The sequence below is a fragment of the Carcharhinus amblyrhynchos genome, chromosome 15, assembly GCF_965287045.1.
Source record: "Carcharhinus amblyrhynchos chromosome 15, sCarAmb.v2.hapA, whole genome shotgun sequence".
Classification (NCBI taxonomy): domain Eukaryota; kingdom Metazoa; phylum Chordata; class Chondrichthyes; order Carcharhiniformes; family Carcharhinidae; genus Carcharhinus; species Carcharhinus amblyrhynchos.
This window is the reverse complement of record NC_137338.1, coordinates 67,260,196-67,283,703: the sequence shown is the minus strand read 5'-3', so window position 1 is coordinate 67,283,703 and position 23,508 is coordinate 67,260,196. Positions and strand designations below refer to the sequence as shown.

Sequence of the window (23,508 nt, the reverse complement as noted above, 5' to 3'; positions counted from 1 at the left end):
TACACTTAACCCACACATCTTCGGTGCATGGAAGGAACCAGAGCACCAGGAGGAAACCCACACAGACAAGGGGAGAATGTGCAAACTCAGTGACTATCACTGGTTGCTGTGCAGATACAGGGACCCGGTCGGATCTCCGACTTGGGTCGGTGTCTGTGTGGGAGTTTGCACATTCTCCCTGTGCTTGTGTGGGTTTTCTCTGGGTGCTCTGGTTTCCTCCCACACCCCAAAAACATGCTTTTAGGCTGATTGGTGTAACAAATTGTCTCTAAATTAGACCTCCCTTAATCTGGCGCACATATAATTCTCTAAATTTGCACCCCTTTATTGTGGGGTCCAAGAGGCGTAGACAAAAGTCGTAGGTAGAAGAAGGATTGGAATGAGGCGCTCACTGAGTGTTAAAATGGCAGCGTGGGCTTGTAGGGCCGAAGGGCCTGTTTCCTGTGCTGTGTTGTTCTTTGTTCTTTGTTCCACATAGACAGTCACCTGAGGCCAGAATTGAACCCAGGTCCCTGGCACTGTGAGGCAGCAGTGCTCAGCATTGTGCCAGCATGCTGATCTGTATACTTACTTTCTAATGAGATATTCTATAATTCTGTAAACCTGTGCTTTTTAATTTGTGACTTTATACAATGAAACTATTCAGTTCATTTTGTAATAGTGGTTCAGCTGTCACTGATGATATTGAATGTGATATTCATGTTTATATATAATGCTTACTGTGATATGCAGAGATTATTCACCCCCTGACTACTTGGTACAAATTGTCTATTTTAAATTGTTTCAGATATGGTTTCACAAAGGAAGTTATGCAAAAGTATAAGGTAAGGACCTTTAATCTTTATTTTCATTAAAAGTCATTCACTCCCTCCTCCACTGATGAACAGTAACAGCTGTGTGTACCATCTACAAAATGCGTTGTAGGATCTCATCAAGACTCTTTAGACAGCACCTTCCAAACCACCTGTAAGGACAGGGGCAGCAGATGCCTGGGAACACCACCACCTAGAGGGTTCCCTCCAAGTCACTCATCACCCTGACTTGGAAATATATCACCATTCCTTCACTGTCGCTGGGTCAAAATCGGGAACTCCCTCCCTAGCAGCGCTGTGGGTATACCTACACCACAAGGACTGCAGCAGTTCAAAAGGAAGCTCACCACCATCTTCTCAAGGGCAACTAGAGATGGGCAATAAATGTTGGCCTAGCCAGTGACATCTACATCCTGTGAATAAATAAAACAAAGATCTCCATTGTGTTGCTCAGAGATCCATAGGCTGGTCTCTCCATTAATTACTGTGAGCAATGTCCATTATGTTGGAACCAGAACTGGAGGAGGCCATTCAGCCCCTGGAAGCTGCTGCCCTGTTCAATTCGATCGTGTTAGATTAGTGGTTTACTTGCCTTTGAATCAGATCTGTTTCATATCTATCTGTGTGTGACAGTTATGGTTCAGTTGATGGTAGGCTTTCGTTTGAACCACAAGATTGTGGTTCTTAGGACGCTAAGATTTGAGCTGTTGTACCTGTAATTCTCAGATACTTTTGACCAGTTTACTTACGCAAAAGTTTTACCTCTTTATTTGCAAAATGGACAAAGGACAAATACAAGTTAAGAGTTTAATAACTTTATTAATAATAACACTATTAACCCTTAAATTACCCACATAAGACAAGAGGATACCCCAGATCCACGTATACTACCCGCAAAAATGGTTTGGTTAAACTACAGGCCCGATTCTCTGAGTCTGTCTAGTCCATCATCACGATGGTGAGTCTCAGTGGCAGCTTCTTCCTTCTTCCCTTCTCTGGTCAGTCTTCCGGGTGGTCAAAGTTGCCTCCCTCGTCGAGTCCTCTGGTCTGCCTGAGATCAGTACCTTTGTCCCCCTGCTTGCCTGCCTTTCCAGAAACTTCTCTGGCTTCCAGCAAATGAGGTCTCGAGAGGGAGTCCCAACACTCAGTGGGTTTCTTGATGCCTGCCTGACAGGACAGTGGGGTCTGCCCCCAGGTGTCCATCTCCGTGGTGTTGCTTACATGTAACCTGTTGCCAGTTAAGGTTTCTCCAGGAACTCTAGGTGACAGAAAGTCTGGCCTGATCTGGGCTTCTAACAATAGTAAGAAGTCTCACAACACCAGGTTAAAATCCAACAGGTTTATTTGGTAGCAAATGCCATTAGCTTTTGGGGCTTTTCCCCCTCGTCACCTAAAATTGATTTTAATATGCCCAATTCTTTAATTTAGGATATCCAATTTAATCAGCCTTAAAACTGGTATCTGATTATATTACCACAGAGCATTAACAACCCAGGTAGATGGATATCCATGTGCTGTGCTGTGGGAGTGTTGCACCTGATGGTGCATCTGACTTTTAGATGAGACATTAAACGGAGGCCCGCTCACCATCCAAGGTAAAAGATCCCATGGCATCAGTCCAGAGAGAAGCAAAGACACTTATTGAAGCTGCAGCCAAGACAACAGAGCATTTCATTATTGAGAGAGTTTATTAATTTGTTCAATCTCATGGCTCTCCTCTCACTCAACCCAATATCCTGACTCTCCCCTTTTTCTATCCTCTTACATTAACTGGCCTTAAGTTGTTTTTTTTCTCTACATCCTAACAATAACTGTAACATTACACTCTGCACTCCCTGTTTTCTTCTCTATGAACTGACTATATAGCATGCAAGAAACAATACCTCATACTAATACAAAGAACAAAGAAAATTACAGCACAGGAACAGGCCCTTCGGCCCTCCAAGCCTGCATTGACCATGCTGTCCAACTGAACTAAAAGCCCCTACTCTTACAGAGACCATATCCCTCTATTCCCATCCTATTCATGTACTTATTCAGACACTCCTAAAACTCACTATCGTATCTGCTTCCAGTACCGCCCCCAACAGCGAGTTACAGGCACTCATCACCCTCTGTGTAAAAAAAAACTTGCCTCACATATCTCCTTTAAACCTTGCACCTTAAACCTCTGACCCCTAGTAATTGACTCTTCCACCCTGGGGAAAAAACTTCTATCAACTCTGTCCATGCCCCTCATAATCTTGTAGACTTCTATCAGGTCTCTCCTCAACCTCTGTCACTCCAGTGAGAACAAACCAAGTTTCTCCAACCTCTCCTCATAGCTAATGCCCCCCATACCAGGCAACATCCTGGTAAACCTTTTCTGTACCCTCTCCAAAGTCTCCACATCCTTCTGCTAGTGTGGCGACCAGAATTGAACACTATATTCCAACTGCGGCCTAACCAAGGTTCTAATACGTGTGACAATGATAAATAAAATCAAACTAAACACCACTACCACTAGGAGCCCATTATCACAGGGCACACAGAGGACTGGCGAGGACTTTGGATCTGACTTTTCTTCCCACTGTGGCGGGGAAACTGCCTCAGTCCATTGCTGATCTCCTCTTTAGCAAATCACTTCTCGCCAGCCTGAGAGCTCAGCTTCGGAGTGTTTACACTCAATCACTCTTTAAAAATAAAAAGCCTTTTCCAGTCAAATGTACCTCATGTTGCTTAAAGCTAACATTGTTCCTTTGCACAGTTACATGGGAGAAAGATTCTCCAGCTCTTACAAGATGTGTTCAGTTGGCTGCCATTAGCAACAATAATTGACTCGAAGGTGTTGGTTGTCCACGGAGGGATCTCGGACACAACTGACCTTAATTTTCTAGCTTCGATTGACAGACACAAGGTAAGAGGAAATATTGTTCCAAATACAATCGCTCTTTAATTGGAGGTCATTGTTCTGTGTTTTCCAGTCAGTTCAACTCCACTTAGCGCCTAGATGGGATTTTTGTTAGTATAGGTTCGATGGGCTGAATGACCTCCTTTTGTACTGGAAGGATTCTGTGATTCTATTTCCAAGGTATTCCCTCTCATATAAAAACAGAAGATGCTGGATAAGCTCATCGGTTCTGGCAGCGAAAAACAGAATTCATGTTTTTGAGTTCAAAATGACCAGTACCACAAAGATCATTGCTGGGGCTCTAGCTATTTACACTATATATTAATATTTAGATGAGGGAACGAAATGTAACATTTCCAAATTTGCAGATGACATAAAGCTCGGTGGGAGGGTGAGCTGTGAGGAGGACACAGAGATCTTTCAGTGTGATTTGGACATGTTGAGTGAGTGGGCAAATTCATGACAGATATAATAAAGTGGATAAATATTAGGTATCCCTTTGGTAGCAAAAACAGGAAGGTAGATTATTATCTGAATGGCTATGAACTGAGAGAGGAGAATACTATAGAGGATCACAGCATGGAAACAGGCCCTTCGGCCCAACTTGTCCATGTCGCCCTTTTTATAAACCCCTAAACTAATCCTAATTTCCCACATTTGGCCCATATCCCTCTATACCCATCTTATCCATGTAACTATCTAAATGTTTTTTAAAAGACAAAATTGTACCCGCCTCTACTACTACCTCTGGCAGCTTATTCCAGACACTACCCTCTGTGTGAAAAAATTGCCCCTCTGGACACTCTGTATCTCTCCCCCTCACCTTAAACCTATGGCTTCTAGTTTTAGACTCCCCTACCTGTGGGAAAAGATATTGACTATCTAGCTGATTTGTGCCCCTCATTATTTTATAGACCTCTATATAGACACCCCTCAGCCCCCTAAGCTCCGGAGAAAAAAGTCTCAGTCTATCCAGCCTCAAACCACCAAGTCCCGGTAGCATCCTAGTAAATCTTTTCTGCACTCTTTCCAGTTTAGTAATATCCTTTTTATAACAGGGTGACCAGAATTGCACACAGTATTCCATGTGTGGCCTTACCAATGTCTTGTACAACTACAACAAGACGTCTCAACTCCTGTATTCAGTGTTCTGACTGATGAAACCAAGCATGCTGAATGCCTTCTTCACCACTCTGTCCACCTGTGACTCCACTTTCAAGGAGCTATGAACATGTACCCCTCGATTTCTTTGTTCTGTAACTCTCCCCAGCACCCTACCATTAACTGAGTAAGTCCTGCCTTGGTTCAGTCTACCAAAATGCATCACCTCACACTTGTCTAAATTAAACTCCATCTGCCATTCGTCAGCCCACTGGCTAATTGATCAAGATCCCATTGCAATTGGAGATAACTTTCTTCACTGTCCACTATGCCATCAATCTTATCCATCTGCAAACTTACTAACCATGCCTCCTATATTCTCAAAAAAATCATTAATATAAGTGACAAATAACAGTGGACCCAGCACTGATCCCTGAGGCACACTGCTGGTCACAGGCCTGCAGTCTGAAAAGCAACCCTCTACAGCCACCCTCTGGCTTCTGTCAAGAACTCTCACAATACTGGGTTGGAGTCCAACCAGTTTATTTGATAGTAATCTCTGGAACCTTCCACACACCTAACGAAGGAACACCGTTTCCGAAAGCTTGTGAGATTGCTATCAAGTAAACCTGTTGGACTTTAACCTGGTGTTGTGAGACTTCTTACTGTGTTTACCCCAGTCCAACGCTGGCATCTCTACATTCTGCCAAGAAGCCAATTTTGTATCCATCTAGATACCTCACCCTGGATCCGTGAGATGGTTTAGGTTAGAGGGTCATTGCTTTTCTCTTAATCGGTCGGCGCAACATCATGGGCCGAAGGGCCTGTTCTGCGCTGTAATGTTCTATGTTCTATAACCTCATGCAACAACCTGCCATGCGATATCTTGTCAAAGGCCTTGCTAAAGTCCATGTAGACAACATCAACTGCACTGCCCTCATCTGCCTTCTTGGTTACCCCTTCAAAAAACTCAATCAAATTTGTGAGACATGATTTTCCACTCACAAAGCCATGCTGACTGTCTCTAATCAGTTATTGCATCTCTAAATGCCTGTAGATCCAATCTCTCAAAATACCTTCCATGTGCAAAATGTGCAAAAAGACCAGGTGCCCTTGTACCCCAGTCACTGAAGGTAAGCATGCAGGTACAGTAGGCAGTAAAGAAGGCAAATGGTATGTTAGTCTTTATAGTGAGAGGATTTGATACAGCAGAGGGATGTCTTGCTGCAATTATACAGAGCCCTGGTGAGGCCACACCTGAAATATAATGTTCTGGTTTGGGCTCCTTAGCTGAGGGAGGATTTTTGAGAGAATGTGGTGAATATTTACTAAACTGATTCCTGAAATGGCAGGACTGATGTATGGGGAGGGATTGAGTCAGTTAGAATCAGATTTGCAGGAGTTCAGCAGAATGAGGGGAACCTCATGGAAATCTATAAAATTCTAACAGGACCAGCCAGGGGTGGATGCAGGAAGGATGGTGGGAGTGTCCGGACCATGGGTTAGAGTCTAAAGATGCAGGATAAACCTTTTAGGACTGAGATGAGGAAGTATTTCTTTATCTAGAGAGTGGTGAGCCTGTGAAATGCACTACCATAGAAAGCAGTTCAGGCCAAAACATTGTTTGCTTTCGAAAAGGAATTAGATGTAAGTCTCGGGGCTAAAGGGACCAAGGGATATGGGTGGTGGGGGGTGGGGCAGAGGGTGGTGGGAAGGAGTGTGATCAGAGTATTGAATTTGATGATCAGTCATGATCATAATGAATGGCAGAAAAGGCTGGAAAAGTGGAATGGCCAACTCCTGCTTCTGTTCTCTATGTTTCCGTTTGAAATGTGATCGTTTTTTGCTGGAAAGACTGGGGATCGGTTAGAGGGTGGGAGAGATTAAATGACAAAGATGTCATGGAACAAAAGGAATGGTAATGGTTGTAGCAGGGGTGGCATGGCAACACAGTGGTTATCACTGCCGTGTCACATCTCCAGTGATCCAGGTTCAATTCCAGCCTCGGGTCACTGTCTGTGTGGAGTTTGCACATACTTCCTGTGTCTGCATGGGTTTCCTCCGGATGCTCCAGTTTCCTCCCCCAGTCCAAAGATGTGTGGGATAGTGTCCCTTAGTGTCAGAGGAACTAGCTAGGGTAAATGCATGGGGTTATGAGGATATGGCCTGGATGGAATTGTTGCTGGTGCAGGCTCAATGGGCCGAATGGCCTTTTTCTGTACTGTAGGGATTCTATGATGATAAACAAACAAACCATAGTTCCAGAGTAGGTATAAATAGCTGAATAAAGGCCAGCACTGTTTGAAAGCAAAATAGCAGAGTGTGTTAATAGATTCTCTGATGGAGAAAACGTTTTTTTCACATTGATCCTGTCAAGACCCCTCAAGATCTTACTTCTTTCAATCAGGTCGCCCTCTTAGAACCATAGTGCAGAACGAGGCCATTCAGCCCATCAGGTTTGCAGCGACTCTCCAAAAGAGCCTTCCAACCATGTCCTCCCCTCCACCCTATCCCCGTAACCCCACGCATTCACCATGGCTAATCCACCTAACCTACACACCTTTGGACTGTGAGAGGAAACCGGAGCACCCTGAGGAAATCACACAGATCCAGGGAGAACTTCCAAGGTGTTCCGAACTCCACACGGACGGTCACCCGAGGTTCAGAATTGAATCTGACACTGTGAGGCAGCAGTGCTACTGTATCAATCAAGTCGCCTCTTAATCTTCTAACCTTCTTCCCCCATAAACGTACAGACGTTCCCTCTTTATCTTGAATGTTAAACAGACTGTCACCGTATTAAGCATTGCTCATTCTCTTGCAGTTTAAGTCTGCACTCCGGCCACAAGTCAGAAAGTCAGTAAGTTCCAATGAGAAAAGCCTGGAGAAATCCAGCTTCAAGGCACAGACCTCGGAGATGCTGGACAGAAATGGAAATGTCCGAGAAAAGCTTCTGACAGCGTCCAGCAATTCAGAGGTTGATCATTGCTCCTTGCAAAATCTAAGGCCTGAATTGCTGGCGTATTCCTCAGGGTCAAGTTACAACAAGTCAAATGGTGACCAACATGAGGTGAGTGAAGAAGAAAATCTCCCAAACGATTTGAACAACCGTCAGAACCAATTATCCGATGGTAATAAATATGACGGCGGCCAAAACAACGAGCACAACTCCATGGCCATCCTTGAAGTATCTTGCCTGGACTGTGAAGTGGCATTTCCAAAAGAGCCATTGAGAGAGCAGATGGAATGGAAGCAGGTAAGTGTGTGGGTAGAAAATGTTTCAGACTTTTCTCATGTTCTGGGCTCCCACGTCATTGTGGATGAGGATGTTTAATTGTCCCCCACTATTCACGACTGTAGGTGGCAGGATTGCTAGGCTTGGATCTCATCTGTTGGCCATGGGATCGCATAACTCTGTCTATTTCTTGCTTCTTACGCTGTTTCGCACACAAGTAGTCCTGTGTTGTAGCTTCACCAGGTTAACACCCCATTTTTAGGTGTGCCTGGTGTTGCTCCAGGCATGCCCTCCTGCACTCTTCGTTGAACCAGTGTTGATACCCTGGCTTGGTGGTAATGGTAGAGCGGGAGATATGCTGGACCTTGAGGTTACAGATTGTGGCTGAGTGCAACCCTGCTGCGGCTAGTGGTCCACAGCACCTCCTGGATCTGTTCGAAGTCTATCCTATTTAGCACAGTGGTAATACAACACAACACAATGGAGGCTATCCTCAAGTTGACGACTGAACTTCATCTCCACAGAGACTGTGCGGTGGCCACTGGTCACCCCTACCAGTGCTGGTATCCTGTGACAGGCGGATTGGTGAGGAAAAGGTGAAGCAGGACTCAACCTTCTTGGTCTGTGGTGGTACCACCAGGTCAATCTTGGTGATGGATGTTGAAGTCCCCCACCCAGAGTACGTTTTGCACCCTCAGTGCTTCCTCCAAGTGGTCTTCAAAATGGAGGAGCTGCTTCATCAGCTGAGGATGGACTGTACATGGTAATCAGCTGGATTTTCCTTGCCCATGTTTGATCTGGTGCCATGAGACTTCATGAGGTCTGGGTTCAATATTTTGGACTCCAAGAGCAACTCTCTCCCAACAGAATATCTCCACTACCATATCTGCCTTGCTGGTAAGACAGAACACACTCAGGAATAGTGATGGTGTAATCTAGGCTACTGGTGCTTAGAAGATGGGGTATAGTTGATGAATGAAGAGATCAATACTCAATCCAATAACCAAGATAGGAGAGAAACAAGTTCTTACAGAGGGAAAACAAATATCTGTTTTAATTTTGACATCAGTCAGATTATATTAGCCAGTAAATGCACTTAAATAATCTTAGCTCCAAGAAGCATTTTGTGTTCCTTGGTGTATCGTGGGCCTAAACTCAATGGTAAGTGGTGAATATAATGGTTGTTGAGACAAATATTTGCAGCTGTGTTATCATCTGAGATCTTCGCATTGTGGAAGTGAATATTTATTCAGTTAGTTATCTTTTCCCAGATTGTGGACATTCTGTGGAGTGACCCTCGAAATCTCACTGGCTGTGTCCCAAACAGCTTCCGTGGTGGCGGTTGTTACTTTGGTCAAGACGTGACAGAATCAGTGTTGGGAAAATACAATTTAAAGCTGCTGATCAGGTCACACGAGTGCAAGCAAGAGGGATATGAATTGTGTCACAATGAGAAGGTAAAATTAGCCACCTTACATCCTCCCGTTGGCTCGTAAAGCGATCTTTATTAAACTGTAAATGTGCTGGAATTGCAGGGAGCTGAACAAAGTATTTTCCGTGCAGGTTATCACTATTTTCTCTGCCTCGAATTACTATGAAGAGGGCAGTAATCGAGGGGCTTATGTCAAACTTGGTCCTGACCTAGTGCCTCGCTTTGTTCAGTATCAAGTCAGTAAATGTACAAGGAAGCTGACTCTCCAACAGAGGTGAGTATAGTACTGAAACAGGCATTTTTTTTTTGGAAGTAAAGGTAAAAAGTAAAATTGCATAGTCCCAGATGACCACAGGCTGCTCTCCCTGTTGAGGGGAGGAGCTGACTGGACGTACTTGGCAGGTCAGGGGGGCCTGGAATTATAAGTTTAATGATGACCGTGAAACCATTGTCGATTGTTGGAAAAACCCATCTGGTTCACTAATGTTCTTTAGTGAAAGAAATCTGCCATCCTTACCCGGTCTGGCCCTCATGTGACCCCAGATCCACAGTAAAGTGGTTAACTTTTAACTGCCCTCTGAAATGGTCCAGCAAGCCACTCAGTTCAAGGGCACATGCCATGAATGAGTTAAGAAAATGTTGCTGTGATGTACATGGACTTCGTAAAGCTGTTTGAGAAAATGCCACGCAACAGGTTGGGCAGCAAAAATCAAACATGCAGTTTAAAAGGAGCAGCAGCAACAGGGTATAAAATTGGCTGAGCGACAGCAAGCAGAGTTTCGGTGAATGGTTGTACGTCAGACAAGAAGAAGATTTGTAATGGGTCTTCCGAGGTGTCAGAGTTAGGACTCCCTGCATTTCTTAATCTATATTAATGACTTGCACTTGGGTGTGAAGGGCACAATTTCAGAATTGCGGATGACATAAAACCTAGAAGTATTGTGCATGGAGGGTAGTGATAAAATCGTTGAAAGTTTACACTCCGAGAAACGGCCCCTTGGCTCATCGTGTCTGTACAAGATAAGACTTTGAGAGAAAGTTGGTGGATTGGATGGATGAGTGGCAGATGAAATTTAGCACAGAGGGGCCAATTTTACCATTACGTTGCACCCGTTTTCGGGGTGTGAGGCCATTAACACGATCCGTGCCCACTCAGATTGCCACTTTGCCGAAACCGGGAAATGGCGGCGATCCGCTTCGCACCCAAAACGGGCACAACGGCGATGTAAATGCATTTGCACGCATTTAAATTGAATTAATGAAATGCCCGCCCAACTTTATCAGTATTTCCCCCTTTTACCGCCACGTTTGCCAATCCGGAACTGCATCGTAATGGACCTGCTGAATAAACGTCTGAATCGGGCGCTCCAGCTGCTGAAGAGCGAGTTCAGAGTTTCCCAAGGCTCTCTGACTCAGATCAGTGATGGGGGTGGGGGTGGGGGCATGTTAGATCATTCTCTGGTTGGGAGGAGGGGAGGGGACTGAGGCCCGATCATTGTCTGGTTTGGGGAGGGGGGGGAGGAGGAGGTGGGTCAGATGTATCTCTGGTGGGAAGGTGGAGGGGGGAGGGCCGATCGTTGTCTGGTTTGGGGAGGGGAGGAGGTGGGTCAGATGTTCCTCTGGCGGAGTGAGGGGAGGGAGGTGGGGGGGGGGGGGGTGGGGGTGAGTAAGGCCAGACTAGACGAGTCTCTGGGCAGAGGGGCGAATGAGTGAGTGAGGCTCAATCGTTGATCGTTGGCACACGTGTCAAGGTGGGGTAGGAAAATGCTTTAAGATGGCGGCGCGGGCTCGTTGGGCCGAAGGGCCTGTTTCCCGTGCTGGGTTGTTCTTTGTTCTTTGTTTGTTCTTTGACTGCAGGAGGGGTTGGGGACGGGTGAGTGAGGCCAGATCATTGTCTGGAGGTGGGGGGAGGGGTGAGTGGGGCCAGATCGTTGTCTGCGGGGAGGAGGAGGGGGGAGGGGGAGGAGGGAGGCAGGTAAGATGTATCTCCGGCAGGGAGGGGTGTTCGCAATCGTTCACAGGTGGGGGTGAGGAAGCAGATGGAGATGTGGTGGGGGGGGGGGTGGTCAGATGGATCTTTGATGGGGGAGCAGGGGGGGTCCCTGTCACTCTGCGGGCGATCGGTGGGGAGGAAGGGAAGGCAGGGGTGATGATCAGTCTGGGTAGTGGGGGGGTGGTCTGTGGGTGGGTAATGGGGAACGGTGCTGTGTGTGGGTAGTGGGGGGTGGATAAGGGGGACAGTGATGTGCGTGGGTATTGGGGGGTTGGATAAGGGGGACAGTGATGTGTGTGGGTAGTGGGGGGTGGATAAGGGGGGCAGTGATGTGTGTGGGTAGTGGGGGGTTGGATAAGGGGGACAGTGCTGTGTGTGGGTATTGGGGGGTTGGATAAGGGGGGCAGTGATGTGTGTGGGTAGTGGGGGGTTGGATAAGGGGGACAGTGCTGTGTGTGGGTAGTGGGGGGGGTGGATAAGGGGGACAGTGATGTGTGTGGGTAGTGGGGGGTTGGATAAGGGGGACAGTGATGTGTGTGGGTAGTGGGGGGTTGGATAAGGGGGACAGTGATGTGTGTGGGTAGTGGGGGGGGGGGTGGATAAGGGGGACAGTGATGTCTGTGGGGGCCATTGCTCATACTTATTGCTCCCAGGCCACTTCCTCCGCTTTCTGTGGCCCAGGAACGATCTGACACCGGTGCACTTTTTTGAAATTATTTTTCTAACTGTGCATGCGCAGTTCAGAGCTCTGTTCGCTTCAGCCGTACTAAGCCCCAGCCACAGCGCGAATGGGACTGGAGATGGCTGAGAGCATATGGGGGGGTGCCTGAAAGCAGATTTCTAAGTCGGATCTGCATTACGCCCAGATTTGGCACTTAGAATGAAAATGATAAAATCGGGCCCAGAGTGTGAGAAGTGATTCATTTTGCTTACAATTCTAAGAGGATGCAAGATCTGGGGCTATGCACTATTTTTGAAAAAACAGCAAATAAATATACTAATTCATGTTTAACCCCTTTAAAGAATCACTGTAGAATGATAGAACCCCTACAGTGCAGAAGGAGACTATTCAGCCCATCAAGTCTGCACCGACCACATCCCATCCAGGCCCTATCCCCGTGACCCCTCATATTTACTGTGCTAAACACTAAGGTTAATTTAGCATTGCCATTCAACCTAACTTATGCATCTTTGGAGTGTGGGAGGAAACCAGAGCACCCGGAGGAAACCCCCACAGACATGGGGAGAATGTGCAAACTCCACATAGGCGGTGACCTGTGGCCGGAATTGAACCTGGGTCCCTGGCGCTGTGAGGCAGCAGTGTTAACCACTGTGCCACCCAATAGTGCCTTACACTTCATAACTAAAATAAAAACTGTAACGGAAACTTATCAAATTAAAGTAATATTCCACTGATCTCAAGTATTACCGGCGTGCACCGCATGTCCCTTCTTCAGTGACTCCCAGCTATAGATGTAACCATGGGAGGGAGACATACAGACAGGTCGAACGATCCCCTTAACCACCCACTGCCTGAACTTGTTAATGGCCACGCCAAGGAGCAGGTTAACAAGAAGGTCCTCCACACTGTGGGGGGCCAAAGGTCAGGAGTCTGGGGCTGAAGTCTAATCAGAAGCTAAGGGGCAACTCCCTTCATACTAATGGAAAGGGAACAGCAACCTGATCTGGGATAAATGGGCTCAGATCATTAAAGGTTTAGTGGCAGGATAGGTTCAGAAAGTGGTTAATAAAGCATACTTCATCCAGGGTTGAATCAACAGGGGCATAGAGTACAAAAACAGGATGGTGGCACAGTGGTTAGCATCACATTCCCAGGGACCGGGGTTAGATTCCCAGCTTGGATCACTGTCTGTGTGGAGCTTGCACGTTCTCCCTTTGTCTGTGTAGGTTTCCTCCAAGTGCTCTGGTTTCCTCCCACAGTCTGAAAGATGTACTGGTTAGGTGCAGTGACCCAAACAGGCTTTGGAGTGTGACAACTAGGGAAATTTCACAGTAATTTCATTGCAATTTTCTTTTTTTAATGCAAGCCTTACTTGTGACTAATAAATAAACCTTAAAAGCAAGGAGGATGTATTACAGAACATTGCTTTGCCTCCAAGTCGTGTCCAGTTCTGGGTAACGCACTTTAGGAAGGCTGTAAAGATATTAGAGGATGAAAAAAAGATTCTTGAGAATGGTTCACTGTCAGAAGGCCAACATTTTATTTAGTCATATTTTTATGTGATGTAGGAATCACTGGCTGAAGCCAGTATTTATTGCCCATCCCTAATTGCCCTTGACCTGAGTGGCTTGCTAGGCTTTTCGAAGGGAGTTACTGTAGGTCTGGATCACGTGTAGGCCAGACCGGGTAGGGACGACAGATTTCCTTCCCTAAAGGACATCAGTGAACCAGATGGGTTTTTGTGACAACCGACAGTTGTCTCATGGTCATCATTTCCACTGAATTCACATTTCGCCATGCTGGGATTTGAACCCAGAGCATTACACTGGGTCTCTGGATTATTAGTCTAGAAGGCAGCCTGCCAGTGATGCTCACACCCCATAAAGAATTTAAAAAAATCTGATCTTTAATTTACAATATTGCCTTTAAAGCATTAAAGTTTTGAGCATTAATAAGGGAGAGTACATGACACTCTATCACTTATTTCAAATGGGTAGACTTACTAGTATTTTACCATAGGCAGTTAGCCTAACTGGGAGGACAGTGACATGGTTTCTGCCCTATGAAGGATAATCAGCTTCCATGAATCTTGGTGGGACCAAGTTGGAACTGGCCTACAGCCCTGGCATTGCGCCTCTTGAGCCAGCTGACAGAGAGATGGGGATCTAGCTGGCAGTCCAGAGAATCTAGACTGAGCTCAGTTGCAATAGCCTTGATGACCTGGATGAGAGCTGGATTATTAATGTGTGACTAATTGAAATATTGAAATTCTGAACACCACAAGTTGTCTGACTGGATGAGCTTGGAGCTAACATAGAATCATAGATTTTCACCTTTGAGGCAGGAAGTAAAAATCGGGAATTTTTTGGACTTGGCAGACCAATTTCCTTTCCAATAAAAGCAGAAAATGCTGGAAAAAACTCAGTAGGTCTGGCAGCATCTGTGGAGAGAGAAACAGAGTTAACATTTCAATACTGTTATGACTCTTCCTCAGAACTGTCTGTTCTTCCAAGCCACAGGAATGCAAACTCTGTTTGTCTCTCCACAGATGCTGCCGGACCTGCTGAGTTTTTGCAGGGTCTTCTGCTCATATTTCAGATTTCCAACGTCCACAGTATTTTGCTTTTACTTTGCTGTTTCATTTCAAGCCATTTTTTCCTGGGTACTTCTCACTGTTTCTTCAGCAGCATTCTATAATCTGTTGATGGGCGTTTCTCCTGCCTGGCCTCTTCCTCTGCCACCTGTAAAAGCTTCCAAGTGCCTTTACAAAGCTTGCTGGAATAACAAGATGTAAAGCCTTTGGTTTCATTGTGAATATTATCCGTTGACAGATGTGTCCAGCTGTGGGCAACTTTGATGAATTTATTTTCAGTCATTTTAATTGTTACAGTCTATTGTAAAGATTTGTGGGAATTTGCAGCACAATCGTAATATTCATTTTTAAGAACTTTCTATACAGATGGGTGCTTTACACATGCATTTTGTTCTTCTCATGTCAAGAGTAAGTGTAGTTGAAGCTTCAGCCCTGAAGTCCTTGCGTGAAAAGTTGTACGCACACAAATCTGAAGTTATTGACGCCTTCAAACAATATGATAAAGATCACACAGGTAAAGGATTAAGAGAGAAAAGAGGTCATTTGGCCCAGCATGTCTTGTTTCTCTTTTGTTTCGGTGTTAATGTGTGTTTTTCTATTACTTTCTATGAAGTGAGCATTTACATTCAGTGAAAGTACACCTTTGCACGTGCCCTGCAAGCATTACTTGGTGTCACTTTTTAATTTGATTGGGTGAGGTCATAGAGTCATTGAGGTTTACAGCATGGAAATAGGTCCTTTGGCCCAACTTGTCCATGCTGCCCTTTATTTTAAACCCCTAAGCTCGTCCCAGTTGCCCACATTTGGCCCATATCCCTCTGTATCCATCTTACCCATGTAACTGTGTAAATGCTTTTTAAAAGATAAAATTGTACCTGCCTCTACTACTACCTCTGGCAGCTTGTTCCAGACACTTACCACGCTCTGCGTGAAAAAAATTGCCCCTCTGGACACTTTTGTATCTCTTCCCCCTCACCTTAAACCTATGCCCTCTAGTTTTGGACTCCCCTACTTTTGGGAAAAGATATTGACTATCTAGCTGATCTATGTCTCTCATTATAAGACCACCCCTAAGGCTCCTACGCTGCAGGGAAAAAGGTCCTAGACTATCCAGCATCTCCTTATAATTCAATCCATCAAGTCCCAGTAGCATCCTAGTAAATCTTTTCTGCTCTCTTTCTAGTTTAATAATATCCTTTCTATAATAGGGTGACTAGAATTGTGCACAGTATTCCAAGTGTGGCCTTACCAATCTCTTGTACAACTTCTACAAGATATCCCAACTCCTGTATTCAATGTTCTGACCAATGAAACCAAGCATGCCGAATGCCTTCTTCACCATTCTGTCCACCTGTGACTGCACTTTCAAAAAGCTATGAACATGTACCTCTAGATCTATTTGTTCTGTAACTCTCCCCAACACCTTACCATTAACTGAGTAAGTCTCCCCTGGTTCAGTCTACCAAAATGCTTGTGCAATGTTGAACATTGGCACATCCCTTTTTAATCATTTTCTAATTTAATAGTTTAATAATGTTGACAAAGGAACCAACTCCAGTAAAGCCTTAAATTCTACCACTACTTGCAAGCTTATTCCAAATATTCACTCACGTTTGGTTAAGGATGTTTTCTTAATATGTTTCAACATGTAAATTTTCACTAATTTAAATGTAATCTTACTGGATTTAAACTTATTTTCTGTGTTCACCTAATCTATGCCGTTTTATACTTTATATATCGAAATGAGCTTAACCATAAATTTCTCCCCTCTGAAGAAGTAGCATTTATTTATATTAGTTCCTTTAACATTTGCAAGGAAGCACTAATGAACTTCTCAGCTAATTAATGACTTTTGAAACATCTTCAGCTAGAGGTTGAAAACATAACTATCTTATAACATCTTATATGTGATGATACTGTGCCTTTAAGAAATGTATTTTTATCATGTTTCTTGTGAGGGATATGTTTAAAATTCAGCTCCATTTTACACTTTGCCAATTTGTCAGCACCAGACAGCACTCATGCTGAGAATATAGGACAGTGATTGATTTTAGCTTGGGATACGTTTGTTTTAATCTGTGTATATTTTGGTTTTTCCCTTGGGATTTCAGAGTAGGGTTTTGATTAGGTTGATTGACAGAAGCAGCCATGTGAATGTGCGGAGCTAAGCTTGCAGGAAAAACACAAGTTTTTTTTTAAACAGTTTCTACAATTTCTTTCTTTTCCCTCTCTTGCTCCATGCCACCCCCCCCGCCCCAAGGCAAGCCTATGTGTTACTAACTGATTTTGAAGAGGAGTTGAAGCCTATGAGGGGGATATTGCATGAATTGGAACTAATGGAGATAGGTTAGCAGTTGTATTTAAACATGACAAGAATTATATCTTGACACGTTTAAATATTTCAATTGGTAAAAGTTAAGCTAATTCATTTGTTATAGTTAAACTGTGTTGTTAAATGAAGTTTGTTTTGATAAAGGCTTCTTATCTTCACACTAATGCCAAAATAGAAAAAAACTGTTGGGGTCTAGTCAGGCTTAATAACACACTTTGGTGTTTCTGCTCTGCTATCAAGTGGATAATCCATCTCAGCCCCCTCCTGAGGTCCCCACCCTCACACACATTAATCTTTAGCCAATTTGATTCACTCCATGTGATATCAAGATGTGGCTGAAGGCAATGGATATAGCTCAACACCCTGATGATGATGGTGATTTCCTTTAAGATTGGAACAAGGCGATTGCAGTCGCACCTAGCTAGACAGTGGAGCTGGGGGAGATGTTGAAATAGTGGATGGTGTGGTCAAACATGTCAAAGGCTCTAGGATTTACTGTCTTCCATGTGTGATTTTTGCAGGGAGGATTTCAACCAGTCAGTGGGCTTTGGCTGTGGAATCTGTGCTACATTTACACCTCCCCTGGAGGACCCTACGTTCGAGATTGGTACGGGTGACTGCTGAGGGGACTGTGGATTACCTCTCGAGCTTTGAAGATCTTCAGATTGAGCAGCCTATGAAAGAGGTAAAGAAATGAATAATAACCTCATTAAAAAAAACGACTGTAACAATGAAAATAAAACTGAACCTTTAATAAATAGTTTTTAAGCAAACAAAAATCTGAATTTAAAACTCACTACAACAGGTGGTGAAATAATAATTCAATAAAAATCTGGAATTAAAATGCTCATGATGTACATGAAACCATTGTTGATTGTTGTAAAAATCTATTTGGCTCATTAATGTCCTTTAAAGAGGGAAATATGTTGTCTTTACCTGATCTGGCCTACGTATGACTCCAGACCCACAGCAATGTGATTAACTCTTATATAAGGGATGGGTCATAGCCAGCAGTGCCCACACCAGTGGATTGAATAGGGAAAAAAAATGCAGACTGAAAACACCATGAGTTCCACCATTTACTGTGTAAATGGTACACCTCAGAGATAATGTTTCACTATTAATGTGCTTGAGACTAGCTTTTTCTGAGAGAGACCACTAGCCTATTGCCAGGCTCCATATCAAGTTTGGCTGACCAGAGGACTCATCCAGTCTTACCACTTGCCATAGGTGCACTAGAAGGAGTTATAGACTGATAAACAAACTACTTGACAATGTTATGAACACACCTTCCATGGGCCACTTCAAGTCCTGAAGGGAGGACTTGAACCCAGAGCTTCTGGCTTAGAAGCAGGGACACTCTCATTGCCACAAGACTTATTAACCATTTATTATTCTACGTTTACTAATATTATAACAGCAACACCAATAGTACAAATGGTCAAAAGAGTGACATTTAATTGCACTTACTGATCAGTGACTTCGATACACAGGTTCAGCCAAACTTGATTGAAACCATGTACAGGCATCGGGCAGATCTGGAGATCATTTTTGGAATGATTGACAAAGATCATTCAGGTAAATAGAAATACTCTTTCTATCAGTTTATCTTTGATGTAGATTTTGTTAACAATCCCCTGCAAAGACCAGGAATTTTGAACTTTATTTAAAAGCTGAAGGGATGACACCATAAGATTTCACATCACAAGACTTTTACTGTAACAAGCAAACTAAAAGCAGCATTGATTAAACATTTTTTTTGACAACCGATATTTCAATGAACAGAACTTGTATCTGTAACTTTAACACAATGGAAAATCCCACTTCATAGATAGACTTTATAATGTCCTTTAAGCAGACAATCTATTCTCTAGGAACTAGTGCAAAGAGATTATTTGCCCTTAAGAGTTGACTTCCATTCTTTTCCTTCCTCAGCTTGGTATGTTTAACCCCGTAACTGTTTTTTACAGTGAGTTTTTTTTACCCATTCTCCCTCTCTGTATAGTTCTTGCTGTTGAAACCCTCCAACCACCACTCACCTCAGTCCAAGAATCCAATAAGAACATAGAACATTACAGCACAAACAGGCCCTTCGGCCCACAAGTTGCACCGATCATATCCATACCTAACAGGCCATAGAACTATCTATAACTCCCAATCCCATTAAATCCCATGTACTCATCCAGAAGTCTTTTAAAAGACCCCAGCGAGTTCGCCTCTACCACCACCGACGGCAGTCGATTCCACTCATTCACCCCCTCTGAGTGAAAAATGTACCCCTGACATCTCCTCTCTACCTACTCCCCAGCACCTTAAACCTGTGTCCTCTCGTAGCGACCATTTCAGCCCTAGGAAATAGCCTCCGAGAATCCACCTTATCTATACCTCTCAACATTTTATAAACCTCTATCAGGTCCCCTCTCAACCTTCGTCTCTCCAGGGAGAAGAGACTGAGCTCCCTCAACCTATCTTCATAAGGCATGCCTCCCAATCCAGGCAACATCCTTATGAATCTCCTCTGCACCCTCTCAATAGCTTCCACATCCTTCCTGTAGTGAGGCGACCAGAACTGCGCACAGTAAGATCTGGGTCTTAGTTAGGTGTCATTTTGTCAGCAGCCATCTCAGCTGAATGCTACTGAGGCCTGGCCAGCAGGTTTTGACAGGCACGATTTCCATCCCCCAGAGGCCCTGATCCCGGGGAAAGGCCCATTGTCACCTTTCAGCTGCCTGACTAGTCCTGTATTAATGTGTTTTCCCAGGAGATGCCCAGGCTCTGTATAAAATTGACCACTCCTGCTCGAGGTTCTTATATTTTGTTCTTATAAGGACCTGGTAAAATCAGAGGGGAGTCAAATGCACTTTTTGTATTTGGAGAGCTGTCTGGGTAAAGAAACCATGGAACCCAAACACGAGCCCTCTGTTTCTTCATGGGCTTTCCCGATGAATGCCCTGTTCCCCCCCGAGTTCCTAAACAACTCTCCCAATCGTCCTCCACATTTCTCAGGATTTCCCAGAGAATACCCCTTCCACCCCCATCCCACCCATGCACCTCAGGGATTTTCCAAATGAACCCCATATTCATTGAGCATTCACCCCATGAAGCATTGTTTGTACATCTCATTGCGGTCACCAATCTTCCCTCAGAGTCCTGGGGGTGGGGTTGGCATTGAGGGTGAGGGGTGGGGGGGGGGGGGGTGCGCAGGCAGGAGAATCCCTGTGGAACGTGGTGCACGGAGTGGCTGATTAGTGCATCCCCGTGGGAGGCTTATCCAATGGAGACTCCATTTTCTACCTGTTAAGTCCTTACAGAATTCCTATTCACATTTGGGCCTGGTCCTTTAATGAATAATTAGAGAAGGGCTGTAAGGTTAAAATTAGCCCCTTCGTCAGGTGAATTCACCTGACGAAGGGGCTAACCCGAAAGCTTGTGAGTATATTATCAAATAAATAGGTTGGACTAAAACCTGGTGTTGTCAGACTTTTTACTGTGTTTACGCCACTCCAACGCCGGCATACCCACATCAGGTTAAAATTAGGCAGGGAAGCACAGTTGCTACGCCCAATGATCCGCTACCAACTTCTCCCATCAGGAATGATCTCCATTGAGGAATTCCGCCAAACCTGGAGACTGTTCAGTTCCCATCTACAGATCGACATGGACGATGAGTGTATTGACGATTTAGCCCGCAGTATTGACTTCAACAAGGATGGCAGCATAGATTTCAACGAGTTTCTGGAGGCTTTCCGTTTAGTACAAAGGGATAATCAATAGCCTTCTAATGAGTGAGTGTAAAGACAGTATAAATATTCACCAAGTGCTACTTATTTGTGTCTTGTTTCATATGTAAATATCCGTCTGTAGGCCTTTTTCATGTTAATATGCCTGAAGTATACCTTTTGTGTAATAAATAGAGACCTTTTGTTCTGAGATGTGTTTTAATTTGGCTTCACTGTAACTGATCATTGACATTGCGCTGTGAGAGAATATTTCACCATTACATAAAGATGTGCTCTTATTTGATAGGTTTCAGTATTTGGAAATATTGAAGACATAGGTAGATGACGGGGAAAAAAGTGCTGGATATAGGAACTACAGCAATAACTTGCACTTATTTGATCTCATTAACATAACACTTTGATTTGATTTATTATTGTCACATGTATTAGCATACAGAGAAAAGTATTGTTTATTGAACGCTATACAGACAAAGCATACTGTTCATAGACAAGGAAAGGAGAGAGTGCAGAATGTAGTGTTACAGTCATAGCTAGGGTGTCGAGAAAGATCAACTTAATATGAGGGAGGTCCATTCAAAAGCCTGATGGCAGCAGGGAAGAAGCTATTCTTGAGTCGGTTGACATGTGACCTCAGACTTTTGTATCTTTTTCCTGGCGGAAGGAGGTGGAAGAGAGTATGTCTGGGGTGCATGGGGTCCTTTGATTATGCTGGCTGCTTTTCCGAGGCAGTGGGAAGTGTAGACTATGTCAATGGATGGGAGGCTGGTTTACGTGATGGAACTGGGCTTTGGTCATGACCCATTGTAATTTCTTGTGCTCTTGGACAGAGGAGGAGTTTTACCAAGATGTGACACAACTGGAAAGAACTCTTTCTATGGTGCATCTGTAAAAGTTGGTGAGAGTCGTTGTGGACATGCCACATTTCTCAGCCTCCTGACAAAGCAGAGGTGTTGGTGGGCTTTCTTAACTATAGCATTGGCGTGGATGGACCAGTTCAGGTTGTTTGTGATCAGGAACCTAGAAATCTGAAGCTGTCTACCATTTCCACTTCATCCCCATTGATGTAGACAGGGGCATGTTCTCCACTACGCTTCCTGAAGTCGATGAATATCTCCTTCGTTTTGTTGACATTGAGGGAGAGATCATTGTTGTCACACCAGATTCTCTCTCTCTTTCCTGTAATCTCGCTCATCATTGCCCTTCTCAGGGGATCACAAACTTTGACACTGAGGCAAAGAAGGAACAATTAAAGCAGTTGACGAAAAGTTTTCTCAAAGAGGAATATTTTTGTTACGGGGAACAGAGGGATAGGTGGTGAGGTATAAGGAGAGAATTCTATACAGTTGAAGCCACTGCCAAGGGGATAATGGAAATTGAGAATCCACAACACACAAAAGATAGGAGGTGAAGATTATATGGCCCATCAAACTTTCTCTGCTATTCATGGCCGATCTTGGGTTTCAACTCCATTTTCCTGCCCACTCCCCATATCTCAATTCCCCAAGAGACCAAAAATCTGTCTATCCCAGCCTTAAATGATGGAACATGTCAAGTAATGTGGGCAGAAGCCCACAAGCCATTCATAGGAGATCTCATTGAGACATATAAGATGATGAATGGGATGGATAGGATAGAGGTGGAGAGACTCTTCCCGCTCAGAAAGGACAGTAGGACTAGGGGGCACAGCCTCAAGATAAAGGGGGGGCGGTTTAGAATGGAGTTGAGGAGGAACTTCTTCACTCAAAGGGTGGGCTAAATATTTTTAAGACGCGGGTTGATGGGTTTAAGGGGATTAAGGGTTATGGGGAGAGGGCGGGAATGTGGAACTGAGCCACGACAGATCAGCCATGATCTTATTGAATGGCGGGGCAGGCTCGAGGGGCTAGATGGCCTACTCCTGCTCCTATTTCCTATGTTATTATGTAACATTCACAACCCTTTGAGTGAAGACATTTCTCCTCATCTCAGTCCTCAGCGATTGGCCTCTTATCATGAGACTGTATCCCTGTGTTCTCGATTCCCCGACCAGCAGAGACAATATCTCTGTCTACACTGCCAAGTTCCTTCTGAATTCTGTATGTTTCAAGACGATCGCCCTTCATTCTAAACTCCAGAGAATATAAATACGGCGTCTCATCGTGGGGCAACCCCAGGCCCAAGAGGCGAAAGTTGGAAGAGTGTAAATTAATGTCCAAAAGCATGACACCAAGATATAGACTGGCACTAGGAGCTGGGTGCTGGAGGAGGGATGCGCTGTGGGGAAAAAAATCAAACTGGAGTCAGTGATCATGGTCTGAAGTTGTTGAACTCAATGATGATACGAGCAGGCTGTAAAGTGCCACATTGGAAGATCAGGTGCTGTTCCTCCAGTTTAACTTGGGCTGCACATTGTAGCAGACTGAAGATAGACATGTGGACTTTTCCTTGGGTTGATGGAATTTCGCACTGAATAAAGCACCATCCCACTATCCCGAGGGAGCTAACTTCAGTTGTTGTATGTATAAAAGTGGCAAGACATGTTGAGGAGGTTGTTCGAAGACAATGCAGAATCCTTTATAAGCAAAAGTATACAATACTAAAGTCTCAGGCTAAACCTTTGAAAGATGGGTATCAGTAGGAGTATTGTGATCAGTCCTGGACTTCATACTTTAGAAAAGATGTCAAGGCCTTAGAGAGGGTGTAGAAGAGATTTATTGAA

The 23,508-nt window shown here is 44.4% G+C and overlaps 1 protein-coding gene across 1 annotated transcript in view; it reads left to right on the top strand.

The window, feature by feature from the left end:
• The window catches only part of ppef1 (protein phosphatase, EF-hand calcium binding domain 1), an 87,799-nt gene extending 66,849 nt beyond the window's left edge, over positions 1 to 20,950 (top strand). Inside the window, exons 10-18 of the mRNA XM_080203313.1 lie at positions 788 to 824; positions 3,559 to 3,708; positions 7,628 to 8,059; positions 9,310 to 9,495; positions 9,602 to 9,744; positions 15,146 to 15,252; positions 17,592 to 17,755; positions 18,564 to 18,648; positions 20,663 to 20,950. Coding sequence (XP_080059439.1) covers positions 788 to 824; positions 3,559 to 3,708; positions 7,628 to 8,059; positions 9,310 to 9,495; positions 9,602 to 9,744; positions 15,146 to 15,252; positions 17,592 to 17,755; positions 18,564 to 18,648; positions 20,663 to 20,844 — 1,486 coding nt within the window. The 3' untranslated portion in view covers positions 20,845 to 20,950. The remainder of the gene's footprint in view (positions 1 to 787; positions 825 to 3,558; positions 3,709 to 7,627; positions 8,060 to 9,309; positions 9,496 to 9,601; positions 9,745 to 15,145; positions 15,253 to 17,591; positions 17,756 to 18,563; positions 18,649 to 20,662) is intronic.
• Positions 20,951 to 23,508: the final 2,558 nt, after the last annotated feature.